Below are 15299 nucleotides of genomic sequence, written 5' to 3' on the forward strand. Positions count from 1 at the left end.
TAGTTTGGGAAGTACCACTTAAAAACATGAAAAATGTATTTAGAAGAGGACACATTATCAAACAAACTTTAGGTGCCTAGGCTTATTGCCTTTGACCCCCTGAACAGCTTGATGACCATCCATTTATGGTACTTTCAGGTGCTGTACAGGAACAAAAGCTTTGATTGTCCCCCTCCCTTTCTCATTGTTTGTTCTCAGTGGAGTGCCCTAATCTTAGGCACATCACAAGCACACATTCCAAAAGGCCAAGACTGTTAATGTTTCTTACATGTTTACAGTGTCAGTAATTTTCAAACAAACTGCTGTTTGTACTTCCATCCAACAGACTATTCACTAAAGTAACTAATGACCTAAGTATTAGCCAACAGCTACCAACGGAATAGGATATTCATAATGCTGATGTAACCAATCATTTTCTCTCATAAAAAGAAAACACTCTGAAAAATATTGCACAAAAGGACCTTCTCCCATTCTCTTGCATCAGGTCTGTGATGGAATTCGATAAACATGCATTGGACATTTGTTATATACATATATTATACTAGGTGAGTGTCAGGGAGGATGAGAGAGTCACCGAGGATATGAAAAATTAACTATGGAACTGGAATATACTGGCCAAAACTTACCAAGAATTCAGAGAGAGGAGATGCAAGAAGAAAGGGGGGAGGGGCAGGACGGTCATAATCTGTTATAGTCACAGCTATGATTGCAGATCCTGGAAAGGCCCCCTGTAGGAAATCGTGATCTGAAGAAATCCTTAGAGGTTAAGAGGCTGAGAGTTGGGATGGAAGACAAAAGCCTTTCATGTTTCTCGAGATAGACCTGGATTGCAATGTATTTTCCTCTCAGGACTGCCTTTGCTGCATCCCAAAGCATTTGGATTGTTGTATTTTCATTTTCATTTGTTTCCATATATTTTTTAATTTCTTCTCTAATAGCCTGGTTGACCCATTCATTCTTTAGTAGGGTGTTCATTAACCTCCATGCTTTTGGAGGTTTTCCAGACTTTTTCCTGTGGTTGATTTCAAGCTTCATAGCATTGTGGTCCGAAAGTATGCATGGTATGATCTCAATTCTTGTATACTTATGAAGGGCTGTTTTGTGACCCAGTATGTGATCTATCTTGGAGAATGTTCCATGTGCACTCGAGAAGAAAGTGTATTCTGTTGCTTTGGGATGCAGAGTTCTAAATATATGTCAAGTCCATCTGATCCAATGTATCATTCAGGGCCCTTGTTTCTTTATTGACCATGTGTCTAATGATCTATCCATTGTTGTAAGTGGGGTATTAAAGTCCCCTGCAATTACCACATTCTTGTCAATAAGGTTGCTTATGCTTGTGATTGTTTTATATATTTGGGGGCTCCCATATTCAGTGCATAGACATTTATAATTGTTAGTTCTTCTTGATGGATAGACCTTGTAATTATTATATAATGCCCTTCTTCATCTCTTGTTACAGCCTTTAGTTTAAAGTCTAGTTTGTTTGATAGACAAAAACCTTTCAGAATATGCATAAAATACGGGGGAAGGGAAGTGAAGGGGTTCCCAGTGCCAAGTGTGCTAATGAAGCTCCACTCTCAAGTGCTTACAACAGCAGAGGAGCCAAAGGGTTAGGGCAGATCATAAAAGGCACCAGCGGCAGAAATCTTGCTGGGTGCTTGCAAATATCTATTTCTCCCTTCTTTTTAAAAAGAGAATGGCAGGGCACCCGGCTGGCTCAGTCAGGTAAGCAACTGACTCTTGGCTTGGGCTCAGGTCATGATCTCACTTCATAAATTGGAGCCCCCACATAGGCTCCATGCTGACAATGCAGAGCCTACTTGGGATTCTCTCTCTCTTTCTCGCTCTCTTTCTCTCTCTCCACCCCTCCCCTACTCACACTGTCTCTCTCTCTCAAAATAAATAAATAAGCATTTTTTTAAAAAGTGAATGGCATTTCTGTTTGCTCATTTGGGGAGTGGGGAATGAGTTGGCTATGGAAAACAACATTCCCTATCTTCCCTAGTAGATATGGGTAGCCAAGTGACTAAATTCTTGCCAACTATAGGTAAACAGAAGTTACTGCGTAGGGCTTTTGGAATGCTACTTCAAAAGGGGGCTGACTAGTCATGGCTGAATTACACTGGCCACTTTATGACCATGAGGGGATCCTGAGAAGGGAGAAGAGTACAGAGCAAGAAGTCACAATATTAACCCTGAATAACCATGCTGGCACTGTTCTTTGTGCCCCTGTTATTTGCAGCCAAATACAATTCCTAACTGATTATCCCTGAACACAAAGTTATGGAATCTGACTTTACCTGTGTTTATTAGCAAGCCAGCAAATGTTTTCTTTGGTACGCATTTAGGACAGAAATGTTATGAATAGATCCTAATAAAGGAATAACAACTTGTCAAATTTATTTTATACCTGTAATTTAACCAAATAATCATAGAAGTAGCTAAAGAACTTCATTCCTAAATCTAAAGAATTAGATCAAAAATACGTATTCATCTTGAGGCTAGAGAAACACTATTCCAACTTCTGCTAAACTGGTCCCCCTTTTGGTAACCCTCTCCACTGGAATGTGAGCTTTCAGGAGCCAGCAGACAACAACCCTTAAAATCTGCTGTGGACAGCAGGTCAGGGGTTAAAAAAAAAAATCAAAAGAGTAAGTGGTCCACTTTAGAGTGATCTTCTAAACACATCAAAAATAGATGATACACTTGATTTGGAGGAAACTGGAATTTGGAAATTTGCAATTTGTGTCTGTTGGCGCTAAAGGTTAAGCAGAAAAAGCAGCATTGCTTTTCTGGCCTTCGTGTGAGTCAGAGACAAGAACTTGGGCCATATTTGGAGGTCTACTCTCCTCTGGTATCACATATGGTATAGCAGCTCAGTAAATGAAAGTCAGGTGAGGATCAGACAACCAATGAATGACAGGTTTTTCCCGCCAAAACTGGATGGCAGAATGAAGCCCAAATGGGCAATCACTCTCAAAATGTACTAGCATTCTTGCAGCATAATCTCCAAAGTGCCCTTAAAATAACCTCTCTGTCATTGTTTTAACTAGAAAAAGAAGCACGACTCAACTGGCAAAGCAGACATAGGTCTTTCATGTCACATGCCCCCATGCCTTCTGTGTGACTGCAATCTACAATTTTCTCTTAGAAATTCATCCTAACTGATATAGCTGGGCTCCTGAGAATTGAACAGTTTTCTGACACTGCTATGTAATGAGTTTTCAAATAAGTCAGGGGACAATTAAACTCCCATATCAGTTCTATATAATATTTCTTATGTAAACTAATCACGCAGGGAGTCAAGTATCAACATGTGAAAACCTGAGGACCTGTTGAGATGCCCAAGCAAGCGGTGGGGAGCGGAGAGACAAGGGGAACAACCAACTCAACCTCAGGTGTTGTTGGTAACTTGAGAAGGATTTTCTAATGTAAGTAAGATTGTCTTCAGGGTCCTAAGAATCATTTGTAATTTTTGCCATCTACATCGTGTTGCTGGTCAGATACAGCACTATTCAAAGCAGAACAAAGAACCTTGTCCTCCAGGATATGAAATTTAGAAACAAAGGTGACACAGAGGTATGTAAGGGTAGGCAAGAGAATGACTGGCTACAAAACAGGGAGATCGCAGAGAGCTCTCGTTACACCTAAAGCTTCAGAGAACCCAGCTATGGAAAAAACTCATTGTTCTGAGAACAGGAACATATGATGAGGAGTATCTTTTACAAAAAGCAAGTGGCCTTGGAAGAGAGAGAATTGCTGAAAGAAGCGGCAAACAGCTCGGTGCTGTACTTATTCATGAGACCTGAAGAAATGGAGGCAGAATTTCACAGGACTCCACTGGAAAGGACCTTGTGCTACTCCCTAGGGCAGGTACAACAAAATCCAGAAGAAAGAATCCTCCAGATTTTAAGATCTCTAGAGAAAAACAACTCTGCGGGCTTCCTAATATCCTGTATCCTAGTGTCCACTATCCGATTTCCAAATCCCAATTCCTGGTGTAGTAAAAACTGAAATAAAAATGTCCCTGATTGTTATCACTATAAAATACTACGTATTAAATGTTCTCAGGAATACAGAACTCATTTTATATGACTGGTTAAATTCATCCTCACAATATCCATATGTGGCAGGAAAGAGACAGACTTTATCCTCATGTTACCAGCACAGAAGTGGAGGCATGGAATGTTCAATGACTTGCCCAATACCAGAAAAGAACTCTTACCCCAGTTTCATGGTCAATCCACTAGTTCTTATATTAAGAAAAAAGCCAGAAAACCTAACATTTTGAGGGGCTTTAGAAGAGGAGAGGAAAAACACCACGCAGGAAAGGATGAGAGGGGTAAAAGTGTCAAAGTGATTAAAGATGTAAAGGTATTTTAGTTACATTTTCAGGAAAGAAAAGTCACAGTTAAGAACGCGATCTATAATTTAAGAAAATTAAAGTAACCAGAATATTTTGCCATAATCCCACTCCATTGCTTGTTCTGTAACAGATCCCAGATTCTGAATCACTAATGAAGTATATAACTGCTATCTCTTCTGAAGGAGTGCTACCTCTACGATTTTCTTTTGCTCTTGCATTTTATCTAACATTATTTTTACTAAGAACTTAATCAGGAACTATAGTCAAACATTAAGTCAGCCAATCAATTTATCATTTAGGGCATGAAGTTAAAATATACAAATGTTTCTGGTCTATGCAATGTCATCTTCCAAGAGCTATCTGACAATCTTATTTTATTTTGGCCTTTGGGAATATCCAACTCACACATATTTACCCATTACCTATTTCCTCTATTTAACTTTTAATTCCTGAAGTAGACCAGAGAAAGTGCCTGCATCTGCACCTTTGTATCTCAAACCAGTTTCTATTTAACATAGTTAAGCACTATTGCTGACCACTTAAAAAATCTTCTAAAGGTTGCTATCATTTTGAGTTTACTTAGAATTCTAATTTTCCTGTTCTCTAATGTGATATAAGAGTGAAATTTAGATTAATACCAAATGATACTTTACGAACACATAAGAAATTGTTACTACTTATTTGGAAGTGTGAAATAGGTTTTACTTTTTCTCTTTTTTTAGGTTAACAGCAACAATCAGCACACCTAGCCCCCCAGATCTTTGTTTCTAAATACCATTCCACAATAAAGGAATCAGGGCTGGGTCAGGGAATATTTTGGAATATTTTGCTGAGACAAAAAGCATGGATGTATTCAAAGAATGGTGGAAACAAGTGAAAAGGACAGAGGAGATCGCTTGGGGGTGTTCCCACTGGCCAAATTTGGAATGATTTGAGCACAAAGAAAAATAGGAATCGTAACTGATAACAAATAATGAGAGAACCCATATGTCCAAAGTGATTCTAAAAAAGGAGACAGAGTTCTTTATAGAAGAATGCCAGCTAGGGGCGCCTGGATGGCTCAGTAGGTTAAGTGTCCGACTTTGGCTCAGGTCATGATCTCACGGTTGGTGGGTTCAAGCCCTGCATTGGGCTCTGTGCTGATGGCTCAGAGCCTGGAGCCTGTTTCAGATTCTGTGTCTCCTCTCTCTGTCCCTCTCTTGCTTGCTCTCTGTCTCTCTCTCTCAAAAATAATAAACATTAAAAAAAAAAAAAAAGAAGAATGACAGCTAACCCGCAGAAGGAATAACAGAATTCAAAAAATTTTGCAACAACCACTGAAATAACTCATTTGGAAATAACTATCCATAGATATTAAAGCTTTCATGGGCTAGAAGTTTGTTAGGAAACAGAACAGTCAAAACAGTTTCAATGTATCATCCAATAGGTTACTAATTATAAAAAGAAGATATGTTTCAGTGGCAAATCTGAGGACCTTAATCAAGTGATCAAACTTAGCGTCACCAAAAATAGAACTACATCGTGTGCAATGGGAGTATCGTAATAAATGACCACCTATGTAATATTCTTGCATAAAAGGTTTAGTTTAAATCAATTGTGGAACATTCTACCAATCAGCTGGTATACACTCAAAAAAACGTCATTGTCAAAAAGAAAAAAAAAAAAAAAAAAGAAAAAAAAAAGACAAAGTGACAGAACTATTCTAAATTAAAGGAGACCAAAAGGGAATGCCACTAGATATACTATGTGATCCTTGATTGGCTCTGAATGCAAAAGAAAAAAAATCCATAAAAAATCATTTTTGAGGTAATTGGAGAAATCTAGACTGCTTATTACAGGATAGTACTGTATCTATGTTAAATTTCTTACATATGATAATGATACTGTGATTTGTAGGTAAAATGTCATGGTTTTCAGGAGATGCATGCTGAAATATTTAGGCATGAAGTGCCATTATGTCTCCAAGGTACTTTCAAATGGTTTAGTTAAATAGAGAGCAAAAAAATGTACAATATGTTAATAATTGTAGAAGAAGAATATATGGGTGTTCTTATACTGTCAAAACTTCTGTGGAGTTGAAAATTTTCAAACACAAAAATGGGAAAAATTTATAAACACCAATAGAATAATATGCACACCTTGACAAATAGTATTACTTCACTTGTGAACCACTGTTCACTTACCAGTGCACTCTTGAGGAGGGTTTAAGAGTACAGGTGTTAGAGTTAGACCCCTGGGGTCCCAACTCTATCACTATGACCTATGCAGATTACCCACCTTCTCTCTGCTATAAAATGCAGATCATAGGTTGAATCTGACAAAGTTGCCAGAATTCCCATTTTTTATTGAATAGGAAACCCACATGGTGCACGTAGAACTTATCCATAGAGTTCCTGGAACAGCCAACTGAGAAAAATCCAAATAAAGTGCTTAGGACAGTACCCATCTCACAGTAAGAGCTATAATGAGGTTAAGGATGGCAAAGAGGAAAGGCTCCAGTGTCTGAGACATTGTATTAAGAACTGAGGGAATACAGATCAATGAGATGCCAAGTCCTCATCCTCAGGAGGCTAAGTCCAGTAAGGAAAGACAGAAGTAAGCAAAGATGTCTTAATAACAGATGCATTTTTAAAGGATACAGAAGAGGAAATGATCAATTATACAGATTTAAGAGAGTCAGAAAAGGTTTTGGGAAGGAGTAAAATAAATCTATAAGATAATTGATTTCATAACGTAATAATTCTTTAGGCCAGAAAATTTTAATGTAACCATTATCACTTCTCTCAGCAATCAGAATTCCTGTGTTTAAAAGAGCTACGGACATAGTTAAGCATCCAACTCTAGGTTTCAGCTCAGGTCATGGTTTCACGGTTTGGTTCGTGGGTTTGAGTCCCATGTCAGGCTCCATCCTGCTGGTGTAGAAGCTGCTTGGAATTCTCTCTCTCTCCCTCCCTCACTGCCCCTCCCTTTCTCATGCTCTCTCTTGCGCTCGCTCTCTCAAAACAGATGAATAAATGTACAAAGAACTATTTTTAAAAAATGGAATCACGTTTGTGACCGTGCATAGACTTGATGGGAGGCGCATTTGTGCTGTTTTTAAAGAAAACATTAGTTTATTTACTGTTCCAAATTTATCTGATGAAAAATCCTAAACAGAAATATATTTATTTATTTATTTATTTATTTATTTATTTATTTATTATTTTTATTTTTTTAATTTAATTTAATTTTATTTTATTTTTTTCTAAACAGAAATTTAGAAACAACCTGAATGACCATCAGTGAAGGACTGGGTAAGTAAGTGGTGGCATAGTGGCCTTCCTGCCTCCAGTACCATGGACTTCAATCCAGGCCTGTCTACCAATAGAGGGACCTCACTAACCCATGATTTCACCATGATATTCTCCTCCTTACACTCACTCACTCACCGACTCCTCGTCATGTTTACCCAGCTCATTGTAGTAGTTCAAGCTCCAACACCACATTTCTGATTTGACCCCTGCCTACCCCACTAGCCTCATCTGCAATCACATCCACAAAAGTACCAACTAATTGCAGTTCCCAGAAAACAACACACTCTGAGACTTCCATTCTTTTCTATGCAATGTCTTTTTTTCCATTGTCTGCTGGACTAATATCTACTCAGGCGTCACTACTACTCAGATTAAACATTACCATCTCCACTTTGCTTTAGACCCTCATTTTGAGTTTGGAGCCCTTGCTTTCATAAGCCTCTGCACATACCTCTATCATAAGTTATTTATGTATCATCATTAGCTATTTTCCTTATCTAGTTCCATTAGACTTGGAGCTCTTTAAATACACAGTACCTTCTCTGAAACAGCATACGGTCTCCCAACCAAGACGGATATGACAGGTGTATAAGGTGTTAAGAGAATACAGAAAAAAAAAGATTTCTCTGTAAAGAGGGAGGGTGGCAAAAACTGTCAGGAAAAGCTTACAAGAGGAAATGTGAACTGAATCTTAAAGGACGAGTAGGAATTCACCACATGGATGGGTGAAGTGCCTTTCATGCAGAGCCAGCAGCGTAAGAGAATCCAGAGATACAAGAAGCAGCAGACAGTCTGGAAATACAATAGCAGTCCACTCTCACAGTGCCTATACAGCAGAAAATAATCCTTTAAAATTAAGGCAGTTGTCAGCCTGGAGGGCCTTACACTCAAAGAATCAGGAGTCCATCCATAATTGCAAACCATCAATGGATTGTAAACAGCAGATGCCACAATCAGACTATATTTTATGTGTTTTCAATTTCTTTTTGGAACCTTCATAAAGAGTTAAGATCTATGATATGTAACAAGGTCACAAGACAGGCAAATTCAATATATTCATTTTTTCCAGTAAATTGTCCTTCCTGAAAACCACAATCTAGTTCTTGAGATTATGTCTTGTGTATCTTTTTCGTCCCTTGTTCACAGAGGTCCTGGTCCTTACACCTTCACAAGTGTGCCGAACTGAGCTGAACTGCACAAGACACAGTGGAAGTTACCGCACTGGATATAAAAATACGTGAGACACTGACAGTAGCTTCATGGAACTAACGGTCTAGCAGAACAAATGACACAGATCTACAAATAACCACTGGGCAGGGCAGTGTGAGACAAGCTCCAGGCATATGTTACAGCTAAATGCACAGAAAGGAAAGGAGAATTCCCACTGCTAAGGTAAGGAAGGCAGAGAAGAGAAGGTAGCATCTAAGCTAGAACTTGAGGCAGGGCTGATTTTCAGAACATTTGCAAAGAAAACAAGAATTAAGAAAGAATACAAACTTCCAAAATAAGCGTGGCCATTTATTCCTAACAATGATTCACTTTGAGTTGAATGTTTGCCTAGAATTAGGAGTCACCGTGATGTAAAAGAGAGAAAGCCAACCGCAAGGGGGAAAAAGGATGTAACGTTTGTACAGGGTGATTTTTTTCCCTGGTCAAAATGGTTTTCAAAAACTTAAAACTAGTAGATAACATTTCAACCAACATGCAATGTACTATTTTCCCTCTCCCACATTCTTCATACACCGTTTAAGTTGATCCTCTATGGGCACAGTAGCGATGATTATCAATGCTGACTGAAGAAGCTGACGGAGGGGAGGGAAGCTTTGTGTAAGACTCTGGTGAAGAGTCTTACAGCTTGGGTCACCAGATCACAGCTTGGATCACCGCTCAGATCTCGCCCCTGAGCTCTAGACCAATCACATACCACACCCTCCATTGCAAAGTCTCACCAAGCCCTCCGAACATAGCACATTGAACACGGAAGTCATCACCTGCACTTTCTTCAATGTTCTCTAGGTCACGGAATAACACATCAGAAATGGGCATCATCCTTGATTCCATCTTCTACATTCCTCACAACCATCAGCATCAGCCACCATTTTACTGAATGCGAATTAACATATGCTGCAGTTACTGAGCCAAGTGCTTTGTAAGCATTTTTTCATTTGATCCTCATAAAAACCTATGAGGTAGGGCTCTCACCTACACTTTACCAAAAAAGAAGCTGTTGTTAAGAAAGGTGAAGTACGTTTCTCAAAAACACAGTTCACAGTGGCGGTAGCTGCCACACCAGCAGTGGGTGTCTGCAAAGCCCGAGCTCCCCACCACTGTCCTAATGCTACATGCCTCTCCCTCCTTTTGTAAAAGTATCTTTCAATCCCTATCCTTCTCTGTGTTCTCACCACCATCACTTAAGATAAAACCTAACTGCTCACCAGGTTTACTGTAATCGCCTCTAATCCTGAGCCTCAAATGGCTGTTCTCTAAACTACCAATCAGGAAAACATTCAGAAATTAGCCCCAGAACCTCAAATGCCTATAGGTCCCAGGCATTTGCCCTGAAGGAGTAAGCCACGTGGCAAAATGGAGTACATGCTTTTGCCAAACAGGACAGCCACTGAGCAACCAACCCCAGCCCACCGATTCCCTGCAGCAATACAGGACTCCCGATTTTGCAACAAAATCTGATGCTGACAACCATTTTTCCTGTGAAACACTGGCAACTATTTCAAGAAATGTTAAAATACTCTGAAAGGGAAACCAAGTTCACCTGTATGCAAAATCTGACCTATTAGCACAGCTAATACAGCTTTTGCTGTACCCTATAGCAAAACACACCTCTCACCCAGGATTGTCCTAATATGTGCACCTTCAACACTGACAATGAACAACATGGATGCCTAGAGCTTCATCCCATTGCAATGATATCTGCAGTGCAGAGACATCAAGCAGGTAATAGCACTCAGCATATTTCTGTACAATGAATAAATCAACTAAACACCACCCAGTCCATAAAATCTTCCTGGATCCTCCCCAGCAAGAAATGTCTCTTCCTCTGAACAGTCTCAACTCTTTGTTCCAAACTCTTTCCTACTTTAGAATCCTAGCAGGAATAAGAGACAATCATCTTACCAAATTAGCTCCTCACAAAAGAGAGTCTATGTTTTACTAATCCTTCAATCTCTCCCAGCACCTAACTTAGGTCCTTGCTTCCACTAAGTTCTCAAATGTTTGTCAAATAAGTCATAGCAACTCTAAATGTAATTCTACAATTGAATTCTAGTTTCTTCTGGTTCCTTTTCCTTTGGTTAGCTAACCAAATCCATACTCCCCTCTGAGGTTTGCAAATGGATATTATTAGAGACGTGGAAAAAGAATGGTTCAGAAACACAGACAGCTATTCGATGAAAATTTTATTTTTAGAAATGAATAATATGAGAAATGCACTTCCAGTTGATTGCTTTCAAAAAATGGGCATAAAAACAAATGTATTTAAAAACATGCTAATTTGTGGATATTAGGAAGGACCCCAGTCAAACACTAAGGTGTTCAAAGTATTCCATATATAGTTATATATTATTACACTCTATATGTTCTACATATTGACCACACACTAATAACAGCAAACATTTATCAAGAATTGTTCTGCATGAGGCACCCATAGCCAGTGACAATTTGCAAAGTAGATCTAGTGATTAGGAAATTGTGGCTCAGAAAAGTTAAATAAAATGTCTATTATCTTATAATTGGTAAGTCACAGGAATAGGTCCTGAACCTAGGTCTGTTGGTGACACATTCTACAGTTCACTCTTAAACAACATAGGGGTTAGGGGTGCCAACCGCCTTGCACTCAAAATTCTGTGTATAACTTTGGACTCCTCAAGAACTTAACTACTGATAGCCTATTTCTGACTGGAAGCATTACCGATAACATAAATAGTTGATTAACACCTATTTTATGCTATATATATTACATACTGTATTCTTACAATAAAGCAAGCTAGGGAAAATAAAATGTTATTAAGAAAGTAAGGAGAATACTTTATCGTACTGTACTGTATTTTTAACAAATCCATGCATAAGTGTACCGGTGCATTCAAACCTCTATTGTTCAAGGCTCAACAGCACTTTCTCTGGCATTGCTTCCTTAACTTCAGCCGTAGTTCTGCTAGTTAAACCTATTAACTCTTACTAACTATAAAATACATACACTGTGATTATTTTTAAATCCCCCTGAACAAAGAAACCCTTTAACTTTTACTTCTAGCACTATCAAATTTTCCCGAAAATGTTTTTATTAAAATCCTCTCTTAAAAACATTTTCTATGACATGTGCTAGTGTCTTTTATCTATCAGTTTAAAGTACATTGCCTTCTTGGCCCCAATTCCACTAAAGAGAATTTCACCTATTTCACCAGAATCTTCCACTAAAGTGTCATAAGGGTGATTTGTTAAGTGACATTATTCACTTCCAAAAATATTTTAAATGAGGAACCTTTTTTGTACCAAAACAACATGAACACTGCTAAGTCCTATTATAACATCTTCTATATTTTACACAATAAAAATATTTCTTACCTGAATTCTTCCACGGAGAATTAATGATATGAGATACAATTCCCTCAGGTTAATGATAGGCTGGTGTTAGTAATTTCATTTGGTGCACTTTTTTAAAATTTGCTTCTTTAAGTATTAAAAATATAAACTGTCCTTTAAGTTAGAATGGAGGTCAATTTATTAGATTCATAAGACAGGAGAAAGGAATTATAAACTGAAAGGGAAAAGTTTAATGTAATAACTGAAATAAAATTAACTTACATAATTATGAAGAGTAAGTACATCTCTAAAAAATATAGTTTTCCCCAAAAAAGGCAACTCAAAAACACAACTAAGGTTAAGTTTTATTGATAGCTTTGTAAAGTTATTATTTAGAGGTTATGCCTTTCAAGACATAGATTAGCCAAAATTATTTCAAGAAATATGTTCATCTAACCTTTGAGCTGGCACCTTATCCTGGCTATTCTCTGCCTTAAGACGTAGAAAGCTGCAAAACAAATGTCCAAAAAAAGAAATTCCAGATCTTTTCTCTGTAAGGAGGCTGGACTTGGGTATTTAGCAACTTGTTACATTCCCGGAGACTTACACATATTCAACTCTCAGTGCTTTTCTGAAACAAAAAAAAAAAATCTAGGACATGTTTAAAATAGTAATATTTTAGTCACCATTTTGTCATTAAAAAACATTTTGTAACAAAAATATTAACCAAGTGAAGTTGTGCTATTCTTTCATAGTCCAAATTCTAAATTAGAAGATTTCAGACCGCTCACGGCACTGTACCTTTCCAATCCAATTTTTCATTTTCAGAATATTAATTTTTGGTCCCAAGAGACAGTATCCTTTTATTTAAATGAGTTTTGGACAAAATATCTGAAAAAAATTAGAACTGTGAATCAATTAGTAACCAAGGCTGGTAGTTTTTAAATGGATAGATCTTTACTTACCTGTTTCTTACATATTTTGTGTTCCCTTCTCTCTCCAACTTTGGGGAGGAAATATTAAGGTTTGTTTTTTCTTTCCTTCCACAGCATTTTCTTCTTGCATGGCTGCTTTGGTTGTCAATAGCAACAAGAATTACCGTGAAAGCTCAGCCATTTCACTTGAAGATACATAAATAACCCGGTTTAATGAAAGTAAACGGAAGAAACTTGAAACAATACTAATAATGGTTAGGATTTGACCAGCCTAGAGGTCCTAGAGGTAAGGGAAGAGAGGATTTTTTACTTCTTTGTGGATTAATACCTTCCCTCTTTAAGGCGTAAAATATTGGCTTTAACTTTTGATTTATGTACTTATTTTCATAAATTAAAATTCAGTGAATGGAGCCTTTTTTAGGGTAATACCAGATGAAAAATATTCTAAGCCCAATTTGACACAATAATTTAACTATTGATCCAGAATGATTGTTCTGTATTTTTAAAGGCACATATATATATATATATACACACACACACACACACACGTATATATATATACATATATCTCAAATCTCAATATATACACACACACACATATATATACACATACAGACACACATGTACATATATGTGTGTCTATATATACATATATGCTTGTTAGAGATATTTTTCATATTGGTCAGGTTCATAATGAATTAGTGTTTTGTATCTTATTGTTGTTGATGTTAACTTTAAAAGAACTCACCATATCTTGATGTTGACACATTTCTTAAAATAGAATAATGAATATATCAGGCACAATTTTAGCAAAAGGCTGAAAATAAATCAAAGCATAAATTGCAAATTACGTTCTGGATCACATATTAAGGACAATTGTTTATGCCTATGGTTATGTATTATAAGGAAAAAATATAAAAGGATACCGTTTCTTTAATACTCTTTAATTGCCAATTGTAAATAATCAAATTTATCGAGAAAAATAAAATGATTTTAAATAAAGGTAAACAATAAAGAATAGCAAACATCATTACTTTCTAACTCGTTATATTAGTACAAAGCAGCCAAACAGTTCTGTATAGTTTACTTTTGTCTTCTAATATCTTAAGTTGGGTCACATTTCTCCTACTTTATGTAAGTCAGCCTTGACACACATAGATTAGTAAAATGTATGGTATCGATATGTATATCCATTAAATAAGGCTTCTAGCATGAGATTTTAGCCCATGTTTTAAAATTTGCATTTTGAAAACTATACAAAACTGCATTTTAAGTCAAAGCAATGTTAAACCCGGAGTAGACTGTTTCCAAGAAGTTTCTGGGGTCTAGCCTCTACTGATGCACAAGGAAATTTTCACAAGCAACTGTTGCCACAATTTTTGTGAAAGCCGCCAAAAATAAATGCCCTACGTGTATTTTTTGTGATATAAAGACCACTGTGAGAAGCACTAAAATAGGATTCATTAGCAGCACATAGTATGGAAATATCTGCCCCATCTTCTCCTGCTAATCTGTTTCTCCACAGCCATTGTAAAACAGCCACGGTAGCAAATACATGCAACCTGACAGCAAAGCCAAGCCACTCATAGTTTACAAGTCTAGAACTTTCCTGTGACTTGCCCAAGAACCACTGCTTCATTTCACCTGAGTGTTGCTATGATGAACTTTGTTGAGGGCTCTCGGTGATATGAGGCATGGTTAAAAATAATAAGCACACTGATGATTTTATGAAATTGTGACCAACATAATCCAGAGAAACTAAACTATTTGGAGATTAGTTTTTCTGGCCTGCAAAACGCAGATTTACAGATATGAAGTCAATCCTAGGTTTTGAATATTAAAAAAAAAAAATGAGGGATGAGAAACCCTAAAGAACTGAGCCCACCTATTATCCAAATGTATGCCTATTTTCTAGTGTATGGTTTACTTCACTGTAAATTAATTACAAAATGCACAAATGCTAGGTCAAGCATAACCTTAGAAAAGCAAATGATGAAATGCCCCAGACTAAGACTGATAAAATTACCACATGCTCCAGACAGGAGTCGCACAGCCTCTTAAGCAAAGAGCACAGCATGACATATGCACATTTTACAGGTGACAAGTGCCAGGTACATGCATGAAAGGAAAAGGTCCTCCCTGACACTGCACTTCTACCTCTCAACC

The 15299-nt window shown here is 37.4% G+C and overlaps 1 protein-coding gene across 6 annotated transcripts in view; it reads right to left on the reverse strand.

Annotated features, from left to right (window-relative positions):
* Positions 1–15299, reverse strand: part of NPNT (nephronectin) — an 82274-nt gene that overhangs the window by 51933 nt on the left and 15042 nt on the right. For 3 of the 6 annotated variants that reach the window (XM_019829143.3, XM_011281809.4, XM_011281807.4), the window contains exon 3: positions 12656–12706. The exons of 2 other annotated variants lie outside the window; for them this stretch is intronic. In XM_019829143.3, coding sequence (XP_019684702.3) covers positions 12656–12706 — 51 coding nt within the window. Of the gene's footprint in view, positions 1–12655; positions 12707–12805; positions 12825–15299 lie in introns of those variants that run through there. One more of the 6 variants, XM_045056037.1, reaches the window with a different exon arrangement.

This window comes from Felis catus, chromosome B1 (genome assembly GCF_018350175.1).
Source record: "Felis catus isolate Fca126 chromosome B1, F.catus_Fca126_mat1.0, whole genome shotgun sequence".
NCBI lineage: Eukaryota > Metazoa > Chordata > Mammalia > Carnivora > Felidae > Felis > Felis catus.